This window comes from Oryzias latipes, chromosome 19, assembly GCF_002234675.1.
Source record: "Oryzias latipes chromosome 19, ASM223467v1".
Taxonomy (NCBI): Eukaryota; Metazoa; Chordata; class Actinopteri; order Beloniformes; family Adrianichthyidae; genus Oryzias; species Oryzias latipes.
The window spans coordinates 2,522,092-2,546,700 of NC_019877.2; the positions used below are offsets into that span (position 1 = coordinate 2,522,092).

The window sequence follows — 24,609 nt, forward strand, 5'->3', positions numbered from 1 at the left end:
CCCCCAAAAAAGCCACATTTAATAGAAAGTACTTCTTTTTTGCACCATGAGTGAGGGAAGAGGAGAGGTGGATGACACCTCAGAATAAAAGCTCGGGGTTTGTCTTTTCACGTCTCTGTTCCTCCTTCATTGTGGTGTTGCTACAATAATCATCCGCCTACATTTTAAAGATCGGTCCGTGAAAACTTTGTGGGACGTCCCCAACATTCTTCACACCACGGACCGCCCGTGGTGTGAAGAATGTTGGGGATCACTGATCTAGAACATGTCACTTTTCTAAATTTGTGAATAGAAAAACAGAATGATGTTGGGATTGTCTTGGAGTTCATCTTTGCTATGTGATGTTTGTAAAAAGCATTTAAAAATGGATCAGAACACGCGTGAAATGGGTCATCGGAGGATCTTGTGTCTGTAGTTTTGCTTTAAAGGCGTCTGCAGTGTTGTAGACTCAGAGACTTTAATAAACACGAGTCGCCCTCGGCTCTCCTGTTTCCACCTCGCCTCAGTCAGAGAGACAAATGCGGCCCGCCAAGTAATTGATTTTAGGAAATGTCACAGCAAGTCTTGTTAGATACATACAGGACTGCCAGAGACAAACAAATATTGAGCAGAGCTGGGCCCGCATTAACCTGGGAAACACACCTGTGTGTGTGGCTCGCTACACGTCTTAATTTAATGTTGCCAAGGTGCCGTATTGACTTTGACTTTGTTCAAATTTGAGGGAAATCTCCAGGCATGCTGTGCTGTTTGCTTGTTGCATCCTCGTCTCTGCGTGTGTCCCGTCGAGCCGCACAGAGAGGCAAAAAATCCTGGAAAACTATCGATGAATGTCATTCAAGAGCTTTGATCTGAGGTCTTCATATTTGGGGGTTTGGGGCTTCGATTCAGACATTTTTGAAACAACGGGAGGTTAAAGGTGAGGCGAATGACTGAATGTAGCTTTCTACACCGATTCCAATGTGGAGGAAAACAACTAAACACAGCATTTTTCTTTTTTTCCCATAGATTTTTAGTGGAAGCTAGAAATCCTATTTGAAAGAAGTTGTGTTTTTATTGACTGCAGACGCGAACCAAACACTTTTGCTGCTCTTCTGACGTCAAAGAAACCAAATATAAGTAGAAATTTTTAAACCTTAGGGACAAAAACACTTTCTGGATCCAGATGAAGAAGAAGAACCTCATCAGGAGGACTTCTTGGCTTTCACACTGGTGATAGATTCACTGTCCAGGCTTTGTTCAGAACAAATCGCATGAGGAATCATCACTTTTTTGCTTTTTCAGCAAAGCATTCTCCTCCTTCACACCCATCTTCCATGAACCTCCTCCTTCCTGGTAGCTCTAAACTCAGCATCAAACCATCTCCATCTGCTGCCCTACATTTATCTTCAGAACATCTACCATGATCTGTTCCTCTGATGGATTCATCCTGATCCATGCTGGTCCCAAAGAGAACCTCAGCATCTTCATCTTCAGCCTGCGCCTCAGCATCTCTAAACCAATAACATAACTGTTCTCACCACCTTTCCTTTTGTTCTCCATGACACACTTTGGTCACACATCACAGCTGAAATCCTCTCTCTGCTGAAAAAACGCCTTTCTCTTAGTCCTCGTAGTCCAGTCCCACCCTGTAGGTCAGCACCACCGATGGGGGTCGTTGTAAACCCGAGCCACGGCCGAAGGTTATTTCAAGATTCACACGACTGATTAGCCTTGGGGTGAGCAAACTTTTGACACAAAGGGTTCTAAGGTTCAACAGAAGGGCAGATGTGTGGAGTGTTTTTGGAAGAAATACAGTGCAATCTGGACTAAAACGCATTTTAATTTGGATGGAAAACTTCTATACATTTATTTTAATACCAAAAATGTGGTAGTGTAGATATTTCTACACTGTGGCCTTTGTTCTCATTTGAGTGCCAAATCCACCAATGGGTTGATGTTCCTCAGGGAAAACCAAAAACTCAGAGAAATGAGGTGTAGGAAATGCTTTGAAAAATGCCTGTCCATCTTGGAAAACACACATGCACGTAGAAAAACATCAACTCTTTCAACGCCACAGGAATACAAAAAAACGTCCTGCTACTAAGCAAAGGTCCATTTAAATCTAGTGCACCATATATGGCACGTGTGTCAAACTTAAGGCCCGGGGGCCAAATGTGGCCCTCCATGTCATTTTATGTGGCCCGCGAGAGCATAAAAGTGTTTAATTTCTTAAAATAAAAAATAAAAATTGGTGTGTATTTATTCATATCTAGGGGAAATCGGACTAGAAATATCGGATTGGGCAACTATACATTAGGACTTAAACACTGTCCATATCAAATGTAACCCTTGTGCTATCCCAGGCACTTTAGCATTGGGAGTTGGGTCATCTAGACCCACTAGACCAGGGGTCACCAACCCTGTGCCCGCGGGCGCACTGGCGCCCTTGTGGCGCCCGCAGGGAATGCACCCAAAAAAAAATCTTCTTTTTTTTTTAATTGAAGCAAATATTCAACAAACAACCACGGCATGTCTGTCAATGACAACAATATCAATTCTGAGATAAAGGTAGACAAAGAAAACCCAAATATGTAAACAAATATAACTTAAAAAATAATCACTAAAAGTAAGGGTCTATTACAAAAGTTTAAATAGAACAAATAAATTACACAATTTCTGGACATTCTTATGATTCATGTAATGTAAAGATTTTGAGAATAGGTTGAGGTGGTTGAGTAATCCATTAATGTGAGGATTAATATTCCTGTCTGTTTTTATTTACATTTATGTTTAAAAAGTTAAAATTAAGTTAAAGTTACAAAGGTTTAAAAGTTTAGCTTTAGTGTGTTCAATAAATATTTATCTTGTTCGGCTGCAACCTAAAGTCTGTTTTGAAATTAGGCTCCCTCTGCAACTGAGTTTGACCCCCCCCCCCCCCCCCGTATTACGAGTCTCGAAAATTCATGCATGTTTTTGTGTGTAAAATGAGCAAATAAAAATAGGGCACACAAAAGGAAGTCCTCAAATTGTGTTGTTTTTTTTTTGTGTGGGGGGGGGGGGGGGGGCTAGGAGGTTTTTAGTGGCGCCCTTCATACCACTTGGTGCCCATGAAATAGCCCTCAGTCTCAAAAAGGTTGGTGAACCCTGCACTAGACAGTGCGTTGAACCTTTTTTCTTCAATGATTTGTGAACGTCACTGGTGTCCATGGATTACTTCATGGTAGGGATAACACGTCAATGGTCATCTTGACCCCATAGGATAGCACAAAGGTTAAAAAGGATTTATGCTAAAGTATAAGCAAACATATGATTTCTATGCAACTGTAATTGTCACTTTAAAAAGTCCTAATCAATAAATAATTAGTTATTTAACATTAAGGAGTAGTTACATTTATTTTTCGTTACATTTAGTTACATGTATAAGTTATATCTGGCCCTTTGAGGACAGCCGCTATGCTGATGTGGCCCTCAGTGAAAATGAGTTTGACGCCCCTGATATGTGGGGAAACCCCAGAAAATAAGGAAAGAGGGAAATTAAAAGATTATTAAGGATCATCAACATAATTTATGGCAGTCTAGCGGGCCAGATAGGCCCCAGGCCGTCTTTTGCCCACCACTGGATTAGCCTCTTTTGCCCACCACTGGATTAGCCTATCTTATACCATGGTCCGGTTGAATACTCGATTCTGATTGGCTGCTGGGTATGCGTTAAAACCTGATAACCGCACGGTGAAAAAAGAAGTTCCGGTCGGCTAGCTTAAATGATTTGTATCACTGCGCCGGCTTCTGTAAAACAACCTTTTGCTTCATCGTCTGGGCAAAAACAAGCGGTAAGCGATTAACTTTCCCTCTGAATTGATGCTTTATTCAACCCATCGGGATGTTCAGCATATATATATCGCCGAATCTTGACTGCAGCGGTGCGCCGCATCACGTAACATATAGTACGCTGTTTATGAGAAAAGTGATCCAAATCGAAAAAAAACAAACAAGAATAAAGTACTAAAACTGATTGAAAAATATTTTTTTTTGTAAATGACCATGGTATAAGCGGGTTAATGGCCTTCGAAGTGTGCGGTTACTACTTTTTAACGCACTTCGCGGAAGCAACCGTCCGACGCGACGGCGTGCGTTAAAAAGTAGTAACCGCACACTTCGTCGGCCATTAACTCTTACCTATCTTACACAACCCTCGGTAGTTTCTCTACAGCACTGGCTCCTGCCGTTCGAAGTCTCCTTTAATAAATTGGTTTGTTTAATCTACTAGTTTAATCTACTAGTTAATTATATAAAAAACCCTCATAAATGCTCATTTGATCTTAATTTTTCTTAATAAGTGTTCTCCGTCATGAGAAAAATGCTACAGGAATGTTAAAAACACCCAAAACAGGATTTTCGTCGAAGTGGGACTTTTAAGATAAAGATTTATTTAGTTGGATACATCACTAAAGAGTATATTTAAAGGTTTTATTTCAAGTCTTTTTAAAAATGGAATTGGTGTTACTGGTTTTACTGAGTTCATCTTTTTATCTGGAAATACATGAATAATAAATGAAGCTTGTAGAATAAAATATGAAGTTGTGTAACTACAACGATAAAGTCAGAAAATCCTAGAAACGTGACACTTCTTAGAGCTGCAGAGTTTGTTCTTCATCTCTTAGTGCTTCTAGTGTCTACAGTAGTGGTGATTTCTTGGTAATAAACAAAAATCCTTTCATACCGTTTTGATGAAACTGCGTACTTTGAGGACCTCTCAAACCCTTTGAACCTGATCCGCCCTGACACGTCAGGTTCAGGTGCAGGTTCTGATAACTTTTTGTGCTGTTGAGTAAATTTGTCCTGACAGATCGGGGGAGCAGGGACATCTATCAAAGTCTTGGAAAGAGTCTGCTGTCTTCTTACTAAACCCTCTGCAGTGAGGGACCGACTCCACGCCTCCCTGATGCCATCTTGTCACATAAAGGAATGAAAACAGAGTAAAGCCCAAAGCCTTGGTTTTAGATTTATTTTGTGACTCCGTCATTTTTCATCATTTGTTTCCAATCTTACCAGCCATGAAACTTAATTTCACCCAACTGACTTGGACATTACATTTCTTGTTTTTTTTTTTATTCTGATCTAAAAGATTTCATTAAATTAGAGAAAAAAAGCTAAAAAATACGGATCCAAATTGATGATATTATACTAAAGTATTTTAACAACCCTGGGAAAATGACAAAAATCTCCCTTTGACATGAGTTGTCATTGTAGGTGCATAGATCTGTTCTCCTACTGTTGGTTCTTTAGTGTTTCCAGCCCTCTGTGGCATTAGGACGTTCTAAACTTTAATCCACAGATCCAACGGCAAATGGCTCATTTGTTGCTCTGTCAAATGTACCGAGAACACACACAGGACCAATAATCCCAAACGTCAGCCACTGCAGTCGGACAAAAATTAGCTCCTTAGCCGGGTGCACAGTTTGCTTCGTCCACAAGACCAGGCAACAGGTGGTACAGTAAAAATGTAAGGTCACCTATGCGTTTACTCACCTGCCACCTAAAAACACACACCCCTAAAAGATGCTCCAGTTAAATAAAAATGACTTGAACAATTAGCCAGCATATTATTGTTCATCCTAAAAGTTATTGAAGTTTTAAACCGGCCAATCAGATGCCTCAATAAAAGTAGGAGGAGCCACATCCAACGTTTGATTGACAGAATTTGTTTTACCGGGTTTCTAATGTGACTTTCAACGAGCTCAGACAGAGTGGTTGCCATAGAAACGACGACTGGGACCAACTCGGACCAGTCCCTGCTTCCTGACGACGTCTGGCTCCAACATGGCGGCAGAAAAAAATGGCGACTGGACTTCCTTTAGTTGGAGCCGGAAGTGAACCATTTTCTGTGGATGACGTCACACACTCCAGTCCTCACATACAGTCAATGGTTCTGACCCCAGTCCTCACTAGAGGAACTGCACTGTTTGTTTGTGACTTCCTGGTTGGTTGGTTGGTAACAGCAGATTTATTTGAACCTGCTTTCATATAAAGTGCCGCTCTTAGGATTTTTTCTTAAGCCTCTCAGCAGATCAGTCTGAAATGAGGAAGCATTAACATTTCTGCATTTCATTCACAGACGTTTCCATTGTCTGTCTGTTATCAGACCAATAGCATAATCCTGTAACCCCCCCACGTGACCCTGATCTGAGTCAGGGGTGGGATTGATGGGGGGGGGGGGCACTTATCAGTGCAAACAGGCGGCTGAAATGTACGCTGCACTTCTCTGAACTTATCAGCTGCCTGATCGCTCACAGACGCCATCGCGCCCCGGCTCCCGTTTAATTACTTCCTTTATCTGTTGGGACTGCAGTGGGAGAAGCATGTGGGTGGGAGGGGGGGTCCTCATTACCTCTGAACGTCACAAACAAAAGTACTTCCTGTTGTAAACTAACAAAATGATTGACATTCATTTTTTTTAATTCCAGCGCTTTATGATAAAAGACGTGGAAAAACCTACTTTTACGCAGATAAAACGCTTAAAAATGTATTTTAAGAGCCGTTGACTTCATTTTGGTGTTTATTTTATGTCCCAGCATGCTTTGCTTCCAGTTATTTCGTAAAATTATGTTTTGGTTTATTTGAAAAATAAACTTTTCCGATTTATTTTTCAACCATGCTAGAAAAATGTGCGATTTTTCACAAGACTGTAGATAACTTTAAACTAAAATCGTGTCAGATTTGGTTAACATAAAAGGGAAACAACGAGAAATTGAGAATTGATTTTATTGTATTTCGCCAAACAATTGGCTGCAGTCGCAGTTCGTCTTCCCTTCGAAATCCAACTCCTGAGGCTGAAAGTAATTCATGAAGCCCCGTTTTTTAAAAGTGACCCAAGTTCGATGAAAATCAAATTTGTGACATAGAAAATTTCTAATGAACTCCTGCCGCTCTGCAGAAACTATGTCCTAGGTTTTGGCTAAAAAAAAACAATGTAATCCTAATAAAACAACCATTGGAAACATTTTGAAAATAGACCAAAATATGATTTAAGTTGCAGCCTCTCCTCTCTACGACCCTCCCCCCGGGTCTGGACGACCCAAAAGCTCACGGCGCCCAAACGAGTCCATGTGACTTAAATAAAACTGCCCCCCCAAAGTGCTGTTGTCTGTTAAACTGACAATAAGATAAAGGAGAAATAGGTAGAAGCTGGAGTTATGATCAGGAATTCCCCCGTTGATCCAAACTAATCAATTATCCATAAACAACATCAAGAACAAGAGCTGCAATTACCCGCTCCCAACTGACACACGTTAACAAGACAAGCTGAGATGTTTACTCAGGTCTGCCGCCTCCCCACCGTCATGATGAAACCTAAATGCTGCACAGTCCTCTCAAAAAGATGCAGGTAAAATCTGCTTTGAAGGGCCCACCTGCACGGGTGTCCCATGTTCCCTCCCTGGACTCATTTGTGCGCCGAGAGACTCCGTGCAAAGACGCCTGAATCGAGATTAGGACCGAAAGCCTCCTTCTCCCTTTGACTCTAATGTGCTAATAAATCAGTCGGTGGTTCGGTTACAGTTTGCCGGCTTTTCATTTATCTTCGGATGAATCATTGAAGACTCACCGCACAGGAAAATCACCAAACCAGTATTAAAACTTAATGTTCCGACTGCGCAGCTTAAATGTGTGCATGCATGTTAAAGTGGCAGTGCCCTCTTCTCTTAGCCTTAATTATGCAGTGGAGCTCGGATGGGAAATAACTGCTGCAGCCATAAATGCGGCCGGCCAAGTCTGTTAAGAGCCTGACTTCATTTACTGTTCAGGGTTTGTCGGAGGCGAAACAGATGCTCAATTAGACTCATTTCAGCAAACAACAACGACCGAAACATCTGTATTTCTAGAATTTGCTCTAGAGTGACCATGGAGACCAAAGGTAAACTGAAGGACCATGGAATAACATTTTTAGATTGTTTACGAAGCATTTCAGGTTTATAATGGGGTTTTCAATAATATGCTGTTTTAAATACATTGAAAATGCCTATTTCATGTTTTTCTTACGCCTTTCAGAGTAAACTGTGTCCATCATTATCATTATATTAATGCTAATTTGGGTTCTTCAGTGTGTATTTGCATCGATAGGCGTCAAGGTTACCTTTCTTCCTATTTCTCAGGTGTTACATAATACTTATTAGTCCTATAGTGTTAATAAAAGAAAATTGCTGATAATCCCAGTGAAAAAAAATCACTTAAAGAGAACTTTAGCTTCCACCAAATTCTTTCTTGCGTAAAAAAACCCCCAACCTAAAATCCGAACTTTGTCATCACTGCCATTTAGGATGACTAAAACTCGGTTGCTCTATAAATGGATCGGTGACGTTCTTCTGACAGAAACCCTGCTTGTTTTCCACATTTATCCTCCTGGTTGTGTTTTTTTCCGCGGCTCCATCTGTTGCCCACCTCCCCTCAGAACGGACGGCACAGCTCGTGATGTCTCTATCGGCTCTCCTCCGTTTTTGCCTCTTCCTGTTTTGGAGCAGCTTTGCTGTAGTTGAGTCACGGAGACTCCGGTTCAGCGGTAGAACCGGCCCGCCGACGTTCCGGATTTGGAGGCTTAAACGAGCCTTTGATGGGGACTCCTGTGTGCCGTCGCAGGAAGAAAGCAGGAATGATCAAAGACCTTCTTTTTAAGTTGGATGTGGCTCCTGCTGTGAAAAATCATTCGTCTCCTCCCGTTAGGTGTTACGTAACATCGCCGTCAGACGGTTTATCCCAAACAGACGCCTAAAGTGGTAAAAATATTCCGTGGGAATCCAGGAGACGATTGTTGATAATCTGTGAATTTGCAATTTTCCATTAGGGCCATTTTGTTGCAAAGTGAAATTTAGTGACTTTCAGATTTTCTCGCAAAATTGCAAAATAAAACGTTTTTTCGAGCAATCTTTACGAAATTTCAGGTTGAGTTTACAGCCACAACCAGAGTTTCATTGACCTTTGACCTAGGAAAAAGGCCATCATCTTACATTTTCAAAAAGCTTCCACAAATTTAAACTCCCTGTGATTTCGATCCATTGCCTCCTAACTCCCCGAGCATCACTGGGGAGCTAGCTGGGAAAAAGTGTGTACATTTTAGCGTTTGTAGAATTTTAACGGCGTTAGCGTGGCGAGCTTTGCAAAAGTTACATTCATTCATTGCTCACATATTTTTTTACAGAAATATTGTGAAAGTATGTCTGTGTAAGTCGTTAAGCTGAACAAAATGGTGAGACATTTAATATGAACATATTAGAAATGTGGTAGAAATACTCCGTTGTTAGGGAAATCTAAAAATTTACTTTTTCAAATCCTCCTAAAAATTACACAGACCTGTGCACCACCCCCACGCGACCGAAAAATAAAATGGTTGCTATGGTGATACAATAACAGAAAAGCAGCCACTCAGCCAATGAGGGTGGGTAAAAGGGGGTGAGTAGGGCCTGCAGGCCAAATAACGCCGCTCGTGCCTTTCATTTTATTTTTAGCTTGAGGTTTGTGTCTGGATGTTTCCCATTAAAATGCAGCAGCTTTTATTAAGCAGTAATGTATTCAATATTATTTAGTTTAATAAACATAATAACAAACGGAAATTGTCAAAATAAGCGTTTTTGCTTTTGCTGTTCATTATGCCACAAACGGAACAAATTAAATCATTTCCACCTAAAAATTAAATATATTGACTTTAATTCATTTTTTTTCTTAGATTATTAGCAACATCTTTGATTTAATTTATTGTTTTTTTACAAATATTTCTATTTCCTAATCTGGCTTTGCTGCAAAACCAATAAACCGTCAGGCTGTTTATGATTGCACAACATAATCCAATTGCATGCAAAATAATTAGATTTATGCAAAATGGTCAGGCATGCCTTTGCTTTAATGGAAAAACCTCAGAGAACACGAACATTAAAAATATCCCTCCATGCTCCGAAGCGAAGATCTGCTCGTTGTTGTCGTTTTTTTCCGCCGTGAAATGCTGCAGCTTCAAACCAGCTGTTTTATTGCGGAGTTTTATGATCGCTGGCAGATGAGCTTTTATCGTGCCTGTATTAACTTTAGATTCACGAGGTTTTAGAGTGTCACAGAGCCTTTAATGGGTGTCACAGATACTTTTTAGGAAATGGGACTTCTTCATTTTTCTGGTGGAAGGTCAGATGAGAGGAGACAACGAGGCAAGATGGAATAACAAATACCCCATTTGCTAATTTAACATTATTTGAAACCCGTGTTGCTAAAGCAAAATGGCAAAACCTGCGGGTTGCTGAGCAGCAGAAACCCAGCGATCTGTTCACACCCGCGTCCGGCACCCCGGGCTCCTCACCGCCGTGCACCGCGGTCACCTGCGGTTTGATCAATGGATCGCCGTGGGAGCTTCCAGCATCCACGGATCAAGGCTGGCAGAAAGTCAGGCGCCTAAAGCTCGGCGGAGCGGCTTGTCAGGATCTGACTGCGCTGACTGTGAAGCCGTCAGCGGTTCCGATGTTTCTCTGATTCCGCCGCGAGAGCTTCTCATCTCTAAACTCCACTGGCTTGAAGGAAATTGTCAGACGGTTCATCATATTCCTGTCTGACAAAGCCATGCTTGTGTCACTGCAGCAAATCGGTGTGTTTGTAAAAACAAAACCCTAAAAAATAATCATTTACGAGAAATTCTATAACCTAGAATGCACAAACTGTATTAAGAAGTTTTTCTCTGAAATAAGATTCTGATAAACGTTAGAAAAGGAAGTTTTGAGGCAGAAAATCGAAAAAGTTCTTTATTTTAAATGTCTGACTTAATGGAAGCTCTGGTAGATCAGTTGAGGATGAGATGATGACCACACAGAAACCCATCGTACCCGTCTTACAGCCCAAACAACCACCTTCAGGACATTCTGTAAATGGCCGACTCACCGGGACTGAAGACACGCTGCTGTGATTTCCCATGATTCCTTTGTTTCATCTTGCAAGGATTTCGTCCAATGTGTCTTTTATATTTGATCTCTTTTTTTTTTCTCATGCTTTTATTTTGATTTATTTTGATTGAGAATTACTTCAAAATTTTGACTTTTTTTCTTATTTTAGTGCCAAGTCCACCAATGGGTTGATGCCCCTTCCGGGCAAATCGCTGACGTAGAGAAATGCTGCGTTTTCGTGTGGTGTTGGAAGGATCTGGACAAACCCAAATGCAGAGACAGGAGGGTTTATTTCTAGAAGGAAAGGCGCTGCCGAGCAGGAAAACTAAAAAACCAACATGTGGGGTAAACAGACAGACGGTATGGACCGACATCAGGGCAAGGCAGTGACAAGACATCTATACCCCCAGGACTGCAAACCATCAGGGGAGATTGGGACAAGGGAAGTCAAACTCGAACGTCACACCCAGCCCCCTCCCACGCGATGCCGGCCGACGCCCCCCCTTAGACCTGACCCCCCTCCCGGACGAGCCAGAAGCCATATACGCGATATCAAAGTTTTACGTCGGCGGGACATGCGTGAACAGTCGGTTAGACGTATGTGGGCACACGTGGAACAGTCGTGGAAGTGCGTAAGATTTACATAATACGTAAACATTTTGAACAGCTCAAAACCGTATTCAAGTAAAGACCCGTCGACCGAGACCGCCCCTAAAACTCCAGATCAGCTAAATGAAAGCCTAAAGCAAAGATAAAGACATTTGTGCTCATTGACGAATGACAAAACATGTATGAATTACGTATATTTCATACGTGGAAAATGGGCAACTGCACGTAACGGCAGTGTGACACGGCCTTTACTTTGTCCAGTTCTGAGTTCAGGTCCTTGTAAAACGATTGCATGGAGATGAAAGCAGATGGTGGCGGTGAAGCTCAGCCCTGACGGCGTCCTGAAGACGTGTCGCTTCTTTTTTACGTTCAGACGTTGGGTTAAATGACGGCACATGTGGAGCTTTCTAAAGGTTTGTCATTCAGCCTGGGAGACTTTCAAGAGATCAATTAAGAAGAAATTGACTGGGCGAATCAAGCCTTGGTTGGGGGGGGGGGGTCGTCTGAAGAAAGGTCAGCTCAGATCTGGACGGTACCCGCTGACTAAAGCCCATTGAGCTCCAGACATGACTAAAAGGACTTGAGTCTGCGTTAATGACCATCAGAAATGACCTTGCCTGCTTTGACAAATTGGCAAAGCAGGCAGGAAGCAACACAGCAGTGACTGAGTTCATGCTAACGGTTGGCACAACGAATCCACACGCTGTACACACACATTTACTTATTAGCTTTCTCTCACTGAGAATTAATTGGGTTTCTTCATGCCTAAAATTAATTCCATCTTTTATAATGTCCTACTTAAGAGCTGCGGTTGTTCAGGAGGTGGAGGTGCAGGCGTGACAGGTCTGTCCTCTCGTCTCCACCTCACAGGGAAAGGTGGATTTTGTGAATCACGTTTAGAGCTCAAATTCTGTCCCTTTGAGTCACGATTCATCGCACTCCTTCAGCTCTGGAGCTTTTATTTGACACTTTTTATAAAAAAAAACAAAAAACAGAGCACACTTGGATGCACAGACAGCTGTGTTTTAACGCTTTGCAGTTCCGTCTGATCCTCTGATTTTTCTTTTGTTTTAATATTTGTTCCACATTTCTTCACAGCTTTAAAACATATCTGCATTTTTTCAAGCATATAAAAAAGGTGAATCTAAAGCAAATGTTTCTGCTTTAATTGGTTTCTGCGTCATATTCATCCAGGCCTTGTTAGTGTGTTTCTGCAGCTCCATATATCCACAGACTGAGCACTCCATGTGTGACGAGTGGCCGGCACGCCTCTGCTGTGCCTCTATAATCTGTGAAGCTGGCGACATCAGCTGCAGGAGTGGCGTTTAAGGGCTGGGTATCGGCCACAGAGATCCACTCTGCCACCATTCTGCTTGTTTGTTTGTTTGTTTATTTATTTACTGCAAGGGCTTTTTAGAAATAAATAGGTCAGTTTAAAAGAGGGAATAATCCTCCGTTGTAAAAGGGAAGTACCTTCATATTAGTGCCTTTTGTTCCTGCCTGATGCCACATCGTCTGCTTTGCGGCTTTGCGATGCGATGCGTGACGATGTGACTAATAAATCCTTAAGGTTTGGGTCTTTCTTCTTCCTTCTTCTGTATTTATGTAGCCCAATATTACAACAGTAGTCAGTTCAATGGGCTTCATACCAGTAAAAGTATAACAACATGAAATCAGTCATAAGTTACAATAGCCTATTGCTAAACTAAACTAAACTAAACAGGCCAAGCTAAACGGGGGATCCCTGCTCTTAGACCCTCCTTTTCTGTATGGAAAACCCCCTAAAAAAATGGATTCCAGGAAAAAAAGAAGAAGAAACCTCAGGGATGTCCACATAAAGGAGATACTTGGACAGAGACACATTCTTTCTAATTTAGTTTCTGTACATTACCACAGTGGATTTTAAATAAAACAACTCAGATGCCATTGAAGTGCAGACTTTCAGCTTTTATTCCGTAGGTTGTGAAAAACTAAAGCATTTTTTAAGCACAATCCCTTCAATGCTGGACATTCCTAACATGTTACTAAGCCTTTATAGGACATTTATAAGACATTTATTAACGTTGGTAGCTGTCTTATTAATGCCTTACAAGTGTTAACATGCCTAGCCTTCGTGAAGACTATAAGACATTTATAGAACCTTCATAACTAGATTATTAAGGAATTTTATGATAAAGCATTACCCAGAAGGCTAATGAAATGTGACTTTTTAACTTTGTTAATTTGCGGATGACAGAAAAGCAAATCTGTTGATCTTCTTTGGACATCGTGTTGTTCTGGGATAAGGTTTTCTTGACGAGAACAATTTGTGATCAACGGCAGAACTAATCTACTGTCCAGCATCCCTCCTTTTTGTATTTTGTGGTGCAGTTACCATGGTAACAACTGCATTCCTATAAAGCCGTATTCCTAGCAAGACTTATTTAATACATGTGTTTTTTTAAGAAGACCCATTTTTGAGTTTCTGTTGAACATTTTGGCTGGAGCTCAGCAGCTCGGCCGTTTGATCCTGAGTGACGCTCGTGCCGAGTCCCCAGACGATCCCGTCTCCAGAACTCCAGACAGGTTCTGGTTGCTCTCATATCATACATCTGTAAAAAGAGGTGCAGAATGCATGATAAAAAAAAAAAAAAAGTATGACTTGTTTGAGCATCTGTGCATGCAAGGAGAGCACATGCATGCAGATGGGTTTTATTTTGAAAATAAAAGTGTTTTTTTTGGGGGGGGGGATTAATGCACAGCGTGGGACTGTGTCACGCCTGGCAGCATTTACTCTGCGTCTCGTCTGCACCACCAGGTTGCCAGGCAATCAGCTGGGAGGAAACGCTTCCCATCCAAGAAATGTCAGGGAAATATTGGCATGAAATAAATTCCCAACCTGCCCTTTCGTGTAAATAAACTGCTGGAAAGAAAGGCATTTTCCCGCTCAGGAGGGATGCACCTGACCTCAGCTGACCCCATCAAGAGGAGGAAAGATGAGGGAAACAGAGGGAAGTTACCCGCCACCGATATTAACAAGCGTCCTGGCTTTTCCTGGCTTTTAGGGGGCGACTGGTTTGACTACAGGGATGTTGCTGCAGCAGCTGAATGACTTTTTTCTGTGTTTTATTTTGGCGGAGGCTGGGTTGGGGGCTGAGCCGGTGTGTAGAAGAGCATGACGGCCGGTCCTCCCGGCTCACCTGTCAGTCGGCGCCGTGCAGAAGTGGCTGTGACAGCAGGTGTTCTCCATACAGCACAGAGTGTCACAGCTGTCAGCCTGCAGACAGAGACCTGTCCAGCCTGGTTAGGAGGACAGGCGGGGGGACGGCGCGACACCCACACTCATTTGCATGAACACGCAGACGTGAGCAACGGCGCGTCACGGTCAGTCAGCGCTGATGGCATCTGAATCGCCGGCTGAAAACATTCAGGCTCGTCTCTGCTGCAGCAGTGTACCTACGGCTGTCGGCGTCCGTGACTCTTCACCTGGAGTTTTACTTCTGGGGGGGTCATGCTTTTTATTTTGCAATTTTATTCCCTCATTGTAGCCACGCCCATTTTCCATGTTATATAGAAACAATCTAATGAAAAAGGTGTTTTTAACATGTTGTTGTGGCAATTTTCTTACAGTTGAGGACAAATATATCAAGAAAATTTTGCCTAAAAACCGCATTTGAGTATTTCTTTGCTCTAAATCATTGTGGGGCCAAGAGCAGAAAATACCCTGGGTGGGGCCACAAGCTCCCAGCTCCACTCCATTCCGATGCATCCAGCTGCAGACAAACAGATTCACGGACGGCTTTGTTTTCCACATCTGAGCTGGAATCTGGATCAAACCTCTGTGACAGTTTTGCAATGTTAGGCTGGGGGTGTGATGGGCTGTAAGCCAGTGGGAGAGCAATGTGTTTGTTTTTTTAATTCTGGCTAATCATAATTAAAAACACCCTCTGGGAAGGCTTTAAAAATGATTCAAAAGATGATGGGAGTGGGACGAACAGGTTTGTGTCGCTGACTCCTGTCCTGCAGAGCGTTAGTGAGACTGAACCCTCGCTATAATTCATATTAAACAGAAGGTTTTTGTTTTATTTAACGGGGAACTGATGGATTCAGAGCTCAGATTCACAGTAAACATTTGTTTTATTTCGACATTTTTATTTTTTAAAAATAGTTACAACTGTTATATGAAAGCATTTTTGACCAGTTTGTTTGTTGGTTTTATAATAAAATTCAGGTGTACACACTTTTTTTATTCATTATCTTTATTTTGAGAGTTCTGTTATTTTCAAAATAAAAGAACCTGCATAGCTGATCAAATGAATGAATTTGGTCATTACTTTTTCAGCTTTTGTTTGTCCTTCATCGGTTTGTGAAGACGTCGTGCAGCTCGTATGCATCCGGATCCACAGTTGCTCTGAATTTTCTGTCAAACACAGAAAAAGCTCTGCTCGTTTTGTCAAATCCTTCCTGGATTTTTCCTGTCACGGATCGAAAATCAATGCTTTTGATTGACCGATAAAAGATTGAAGGTTTTTTGTCTAAAGCTGACCTGCTGAACTTTGCTAAAAGTCCAAACAAACAGAAGGTTTTTGTTTTATTTAACAAAGAATTGATGGATTTAGAGCTCAGACTGACAATAAATATAGCTATATTTTTTAAACTTTGTATTAACATTTTTTTAAATCATTTTTTAAAATGCATATTTTGTCTTTAGGTTATATGAAGTATAAAGCCTCCTTTTTTTTAACTCATCGCCTTTATTTTGAAAATCCTGTTCACTTAAAAATACTAGAACTAGCTTAGCTGATCAAAGTCATGAAGTTTAGTTACTACTTTTATATTTTTTTTTTGTTACAAACTTTGGAGAGAAGCCTCCAAAGAAGGCCTCAGAAGAGCCAGCATCTGGCTTCCAGCTGGTTTGGGTCCTGCAGCTTCTGATACGTCAAGAAAGTTGTTACAAAGTTTTTGGTCCTTCGTCAGTTTGAGGAGACGTTGTGCAGCAGCTGGTATTGATCCTCTGCTGCCCTAAAGTTTTTATTCCTCGTTTCTTCCAATCATTTCTGAAATGAAGATCAACGCTTTGATTGAACTTTAAAAGTGTGCAGTTTTTGTTTTTAGTCCACAGCGGGGGTCAGGAGGGAGTCCACATCTTTAATAATGTGCTTCCCGTTCTTGCAGGTGGCGGAGATGCACGGCGAGCTGATCGAGTTTAACGAGCGCCTGTACCGCTCCCTCATGGCCAAAGACCACCTCATCGTCCAGATGCGACAGGAGCTCATCGACCTCAGAGGACCGGTGAGCTGCCGGCGCTCAGCGGCGCCCCCTTCTCCCTCCTCTCAGCTGCCAGTTGTTCTGGTTTTAATCTCCTCTTACACTTGTTTGTTTTTGTGCTGCATGTAAGTCTGTTTCTTTTTCTCTGTGGGGTTTTTTCAGTACCGCTTAGCCAGGGGTGTGTTGTTCCATTTTTGGAGATAAAGGCTGTTAATGCCGCAAAGCTGCACGGCGGGAGCAGAAATATTGTTTTATTTGTTTTTTCCTGTTCATCGGGTTGCACTTTTTCAGATTAACATGTTACCTTTCTGACTGCTGGGGGAAGAAAATCCCTGAATTCATTTAGGTGTTTATTTTTTTTGTCGTGTTATCGTTCCATTCTGTCTTAATTAGAAAGAAACTGGAGCGCTTCGACTTTTTTCTCCCTTTAAAACAACATTAATAGAAAACAACAAGAGAGAAAGAGCCTATTTTGAAGTTAAACTTATTTTAAAGGCACAAAAGCTTTCAAACATTTTTTAAGACATTATCTCTTTTTTTTATATTTTGCAAGATAAAAGCAGATAATCTGAAACATTTCTGAAACATGGTCACATCAGTGCAGCGTGGTCCATATTAGCTGCATCATAAATAGAGTCCACTGGTTATTAAAGTGCAGGTTTTTGTAACTGTACAACTTTTTAAATGTTTGTTAGCAACAAAAAATCATTCTCTGAGCTAAAAAAAAAAGAATTGTGATGAAAGTCAGGCTTTTAGCTTTAAAAGTAACAAAACAGAACTACATACATTTAACTTTTATTCTTTTTCTTTGTTTTTATATTCTATTATTGTAATTCGTTTATTAATTGTGAGCTAGAGTTAAAATGCAAACCAAAAAAAATCTTTTGTAGATTTTTTCCCACTTTTAATTTGGCTTTGCTAACTATATTTTAAGGTATATATATATATTTTTTATGTGAAGCACTTTTCTCTATGCTGAAGGTTACTGTGCAACAATAAATCACTAAAAGCAAATATATACACATCAAAGTTATTATAATATAATAAGGTAGTAAAATGGTAAAGACAAAATTAAATTGATTGACAGATACATCATGGTGCTTTTTTAAATAATGAAATCTTTTGCTGATACAGGACTTTTCGCCCTTAATGTCTTGTAAATAATCGTAAAACGTCTCCATGTTCTGGTCTACTTCTGTCTGGACTAAGCCTCCCTCGCTGAGACAAACCCACTTTGGCACTCAAACGCACACAGCCGTCCTCTCCGATTCTTTGAAAGTTACTTCAAATAAGCCCCTTCTTCCCAGATTCCCCTAAAGTTTTTCTGTTCAGTAGCAAAGCGGCGCCGGGTTGCAGCATCTGGTCACGCTCAGGAGAGCTTGAGGCCGTCTGGACATCAGCACAGACGCACGCGGCGCCCACGGCGAGTGGAGGCCGCCTCCGGCTGCAGATAGGACCCCTTATCCTTCAGCTTCAGCCGCGTTCTGCTGGAGCGCTCTGCGTCCTGCTCGTGTGTTTGCTGGCTTCCAACTGCTTTGAGCTGCTGTGCATGAGCGGGCCGGACTCAAACCCCCCGTGGCTCCGTTTGTGTGCGAGATCCTAAAGCTTTGACCCGGCCTGAAGGCTGGAGGACAGACTGGGGCTGCAGAGATGGGTTTGGTGGGTGGGGGTGTTAACCCTCCTTGTATCCTTGGGGTCAATTTGACCCCATTCAATGTTTATCATTCAAAAAAACTAATAATTTTGCTTCAAATTTCATGACTTTTCCTAATTTGATGGGGACAACTGATGAAGCCTAAAATGATCACGATGATATTTTTTTTCAATGTTTTAAACACAAGTTGTAGAGATTGGCGTTCCTCTGGGGTCAATCTGACCCCAGGCTGTTTTAGCTATGTAAAACTTGCCTGTCTGTGTGTGACCCAACATCCCCACACCTTCAGGTGCAGAGTTGATACTTTGGAGTTGGTACATAACAGGGGGGTTGGGGAAAACTACTATTCCCACGAGAACGTTGATACTTCTCGTGGTCTGGGCATGTGGGAAACAACGTGACTTTAGAACTCCCGCCAAAATGAGGAAGCCAATGTTGGCTTGTGAGTTGATCTCATCCAAGTCTTTCCAACTAAATATGCCTTCCCTCTAAAACTATCATCTCAAGTGCAGTATTTTCATTTGACGGCTATACAAAGAGCTGGAATAATGACTTTGTCTTCAACATGGCTGACTGTGCATCTGGGGGGACACAGCCAGTATGCTTCATTCGGTGGGAGTCATGAATGTGCACCCCCAATTAGAAAAGATTTGGATGAAAGATTTTCAAGAGACACAAACTCTAAAACTAGAACTTTGACCTGATGCAAAGGTCATATCATCACCAAAACCAATAGGGTTCAAACTCTTGTGGTCATTAATGTTGTATGAAAACTTTTCAAGATACATAATCTCTAATTTAATCGTTTGGCCTGATGGTGGCGCTAGAGAACAGGTCTACCCACTGATCTGTTTCATTATCAAGGGGTTATTTATGCATTCAACAAATAAACAATGTGCCTGACACAAAGACCTGGTTAACAATTATATGTAAATCATTTTCCGGAGGCAAATGTCCCTGGGGTCACATTGACCCCAAGGGTAAAAATTGTTAGTAATACATAAATTACACTATATATAGTATAATTTATTTTACACATAATCTAAAGATCTGATGTAGATTCTTTTAAGCAAAGGTCAGCTCAGATATGAAATATTTGTATTTTTGTTGCAATTCAAGATGCTGTGATCTAAAAGTTTTTAAATTCTGCATTAAATGCTTTTTTCCCCCCCAAACTGTTATCTGCATTAACTATAACCGTACACCCCGGGTTTCCAGCACGACACCCCTTTGTTAGATTTTTCTTTTTTCCTTTTTAAAAACCATTTCCACTGTTTCGTGTTCTTGGTTTTAAATTTAAATTGTTTTACAAAAGGGGCGGAGTCAGTGGACGGAGGTGTGATGCTGCAGTTATTCTGCAGGTCTGCACATTTTTTAGAAAAATGTGAATTTGATGACAAACTAACCTTGATGTCAACTTCAGAGATAAAGAAATGACTTCAAACGGGTCCAAAACAAAACAATAAGCCTTATGACCCAAAGGTCCAACTGTCTCCTACATCCAATTCTGTAGCAGTAAATACCTTCACAACTTTATATCAGCTTATACACCATTTAAATATCTCTTTGGTAAGAACCAGGGATGTCTTGATCTGCCTTTTTGCTTCAACAATCAAGCAAAAAGTAGTTCTACTATTAACTAGAGTACAGTAATGATACTAGTTACCCATTAACTAGTACAAATAGGTGATAATCAGTCATGTGAGAAGGTTTGGTGACTGTAGCTTCAGGATCTTTAGAACTGTTAAACATTTTTGATCAGATGTGATCCATAGAAAAAAACTTCCAAAATCGTTTTTTTAGCGTAAATATGATGTTAAGTATCCATGACTAGCTCATAATAAAACTTGTAGTAGTTTTTTTTGAGACATTGTGGATTTTTTAGCACTTTTTTCCACTTTGTAGACTGTCCCTTTGGTAGCAGACTTACTCCATCCCTATGTTTAATTCTCATTAAAACTAAAGAAATATTGTTTCTTCTTATGAAATGTCTGCGTTTGTCGTGATCCATTCATGATCTGTGAACATCTAGTGGAATAAAAAGCTTGAAATATAGCACTGAATAGAATAATGAGAAGAAAATATAGATCGGATGCGACATTTGATTCCTATTGAGGCAGAAACAACGCAATCACTGTTAATGACCCTAAAGAACAGCATGATTTTTGTATGTTTACAGGAAGGGGATGACTTTTTTTGTTATTTCTTTCTAACAATTTCCACTTTTTCTCTTTTTCAGCTTCCAGGGGATTTAAGCCAGACGTCAGATGACCCGAGTCTGTCAGACTTTGAGACGTAAGGATGTTCTCCTCTTAATGTATCTGCTGTTGCATCTCTCTTCGCATCATGTTTTCGGTCTTTTTTCATCCAACTACTTCTCAGTTTTACCTGTGAGCGAAGCTGCTGTATGTTTGTGATCTGCTGCGTGCTGGCGTCCATAATGACGGCGGTTTGTTGGTGTCACTCAGGGCTCATCGCGCTCTCATCAACGTGTGGATCCCCTCTGTGTTCCTGCAGGGCCGAGCCGCCAACGCCTACCACGTCTACCAGGTACGCTCGCCGTCGGGACGTCAGCGTCCGTCTCCTCACGATTGGAGGAGAATCCTGACAACAAAACAGTCTCAGGCGTTTGATGTTCTCCAGAAAATAGAAACCATAAAAACCAGCAGTAATGTTCATTAAGGCCGTGTCACACCGCCACTACGTACATACTGTACGTACATACTGTACGGACTGGCGTATGAAACTTCAGTCTTTGGTGTTACCTGTGTGATCTACGTTATTCACAAGTGTTTTCCTTTCTTTTCAATTCAGTTTTAAGATGGTCAAACCTTTAGTCGGTTGAGAATTATGCAGTTTACGTATATTTTACGTAGTTTATACATAAATCTTGTGCAATTGTGCATGATTTCTGCAAGATGCACACACAAAGTACAGTACATTTGGATGAGAAGGTGTGTCCAAACATTTGGTCTGTACTGTATGTCTAATGGACTTTTTACGCAAGTACCACCGAAGTATGACTATTAAATCGTGTCCACGGTGCACATTTCCTGTTAAAAGAACGTAATTGACGCACATATCACTAATAATTTGCATATACGCAGCACAATAAACCTGCATAATTCATATTTAACGCTGATTTACGTGTTCTTTGCGGTGTTTATTCGTACTTCTGTGGTTTTAATGTGATACATCTGTGAAATGATCATATAATGACAACAATTTTTCTCACTTTTTCCACATATGTTCACGTATGACCTGTTTTCATCTGTGTAACGTGCAAATCGAACGTGGATGCTGTGTGACACGGCCTTAAGGCAAAGAGTGAAGGAGGAAATGAGGGCGACATTTGCACACAACGCTCATCATCCGTAATCATTTGTTTTCTTATTCAGACCTTTTTATTGCAGTAAGTGGTCAATCAAAACATTTCCCTCTAGTGCTGATTGAACGTGTGGTTTTCCTAATTTTTTCATGATCTTCTCGCTTTGCTTTGGACTTTTTTTGGCGTCTTTGTGAGGAATCAGGAATCAGCTTCAAAATGTTCCTTCAAAAAAAAGAACACGAGTTGACGGAGGTTCATCCTTTTAACGCAACAAGTTTCCCACAAAACAAAGCAAACAGACAAATATTCAATTTCTCCTCAGAGATTAAAAAATTAGTCTTTAAAATGTAAGGTCTGTGTTTTTCTAAGTATCTGCTGTAGTGTTAAGGATTACAGTTGACCTGATCACATATTGAGAGTTGAAACTCATCCTGTTGAGATTTTCTTTTACATTTCTTTTTAACCAGTTTTGTGTTCATTGTGAAAACCTTTTATCTGGTTCAACTTCTCATTATCTTGTTAAAATAGTTTTTTTTGGTTTGTTTCTAGTTTATCTTCCCTTTTAGTGCCCAGTTAACTTTGATTCGTCCAGAATCATTTGGTGGTTTTATAGCCTCCAATCCAGCAGCCCAAAGGGACACAAATCTTTGACCAGACTTTAACCAAAGAACTCCATGTTGGAAGACCTCTGAACTCCAAACTGGACTCACTATCAGTTCCTGTTTAAAAAGCAAAACAAAAAAAAAATTCTGTTTCTTTATTTTGCTACAATCGCTTCATCTTTTTAGTCTCTGACTGGGTCTTTCTTTCACGCACCGTGGGCTCGGATACGGATCCCACCTCCGTTTGGTCAGATGCCTAATTAGGGCTTTTTTTGTTTTATCACTAGTTGTTATTTAACCGTAACTGAACCTTTTCAGATCCTAAAACTGTCCCCACCTTCACCATCCTTTTGATGAAGGCTCTCATCAGACCCAGGACCGGAAAAAGTGGCTCCTGAGTTCTTTGCTAAGTACTTCATCAGAAGGAAAATGTGCTGCGAAATGGACCCCAGGGAAACTAAACATACCAAACTGCAGCTTTGCCTTTGCTCCGTTATGTTAGGGTCCACAACAGCGGCTTATTTTTTTACACCGTCTGTCACATTGACAAGGCGTTACGCCTCAGACTGTGGGTACAGCCGTCCCTCGGCAGGACCGAAGCTCTCAGACATGAGATGCAGGATCCACATACATGTGCACATGCATGTGCGTGAACAGAAACACAGTTGTTCGATGTTCAGAAATCACCATCAGACCAGCTGTAATGCAGAAAATACATCAACATATACCTCAGAGCCTAAAGAATCTTCCTGTGTGGACACATCACAGAGATATCGACCTTATGTTTACTGTTAAACGACTCCCCCTGATGAAACTTGTGTTTTTAAACACGTTCTTGTGATATTTTGCTGATAATAGAGGACATGTGTAAGAAAATTATGCTCAAAGTTGCATTTCGGTGTATTTCTTTATTCAAATCACTGTGAATCAGGAGCAGATGAAAAAATACTTTAAAAAAAGTTCTATTAGTGATTAAAAAAAACAAACAACAACCTTTAAGCTCTCAGCCACGGGGAGAGGAAAGGGGGTGGGGCTGATCCTTAGCAACAGTCCGCCCACAACTCAAATTTGTAATGAACACCTGCCGTTCTACAGAAACTATGTTCTAGAAAACGGCGTAATCATAACCACAAGGAATGATTTGAAAAGAGATCAAAAGGTGATCGGAGTGGGACTTTAAATATTTATTCTCATCTATTACTTTATATAACACACCTATACATAAAGAAAACTTCACTGTTCCCAAATCACATCAAACATTTTTACCGTTATTTATTTATTTCTCCAATCTGTTCTCTTCTTTTCTCACGACTAAAGTTTCATTTTCATATTGTTTCGGGGCTTAATGTTCGGTGAAAGTTGGAAAGCACACAACGCCCTGAGGGTTTCCTGTAATCGGCGTCCACCTGCGGTTGGGATTTACGCTTTGTCTCCAGCATCAAAGATGAACATCTTCCATGTGTTGTGCTGCTGTGGCCTGCTTTCTGCCTCTCAGTAATGGTCTCTGAGAGACCGCCGTCCAGCCCTGGAGCTGGAATAAAGCGCGGCCCATCTGGTGGATTGGATGCCTTCTTTCCCAGACCTATATCGGTCTAATGGCTCCCTGCGGAGGCAGCTTTGTTCTCAGACAGGCTAATGGATGGCCGGGGTTGCTGGAGTCGCTGTCGCTAAGGTGAGCTTGTTGTGGTGATTGAACACTGAGCCGACTTTCTTAAAGACGTGGGGGTGTTTTGATGAGAGGCCAGGGGTCTCTTTAAATGCCCCCTGGAGAACCCTGCCGCATGTGCCCCCACAGTTCATCCACTGAAGCTGCAGAGGGGTCTGCGGGGCTTTGAGAGGCCGTGGGATTTCAGAAGCAACAGGCTAAGTTAGGCAACGGCGACCTCGTGTTTCAGAAGTGCTAACAAGGCTGCAGCAAACCCCAGAGGAGGAAAGGCTGACCTCACCACCCGTTCCTAAACGCCTGTTCTTCTCTCCTCTTTTCTCCCTCGAAGCATTCGTTTATTTCTGCTGATTGTTGTTCGTCCGGTCGTGCGACTAAGCTTTCACACTTCTTTCTGATCTTCCTTTTGTTCCAAACTTCCATCCAAAGGATGATAGAAGACACAGATGGATTTGCTCTATTACAGGACGGGTGGTGCATTTGGCTCTTCAGTCCTCCATCTCCTTCATTTTCTAAATCTCAGCAATCTTTCAACCCAATGTAGACCACCCTCTCATACCCACTCAACCGCCAATGAGAGACCGGAGAGGCACTTGATCCAAGCTTCATCTTTAAACTAC

General features: G+C 41.3%; 1 protein-coding gene across 1 annotated transcript in view; it reads left to right on the forward strand.

The window, feature by feature from the left end:
• Window positions 1–24,609, forward strand: part of snx29 (sorting nexin 29) — a 154,340-nt gene that overhangs the window by 72,170 nt on the left and 57,561 nt on the right. The window contains exons 16-18 of the mRNA XM_023949208.1: window positions 16,650–16,766; window positions 20,636–20,691; window positions 20,865–20,946. Of these exons, the coding sequence (XP_023804976.1) occupies window positions 16,650–16,766; window positions 20,636–20,691; window positions 20,865–20,946 (255 nt within the window). The remainder of the gene's footprint in view (window positions 1–16,649; window positions 16,767–20,635; window positions 20,692–20,864; window positions 20,947–24,609) is intronic.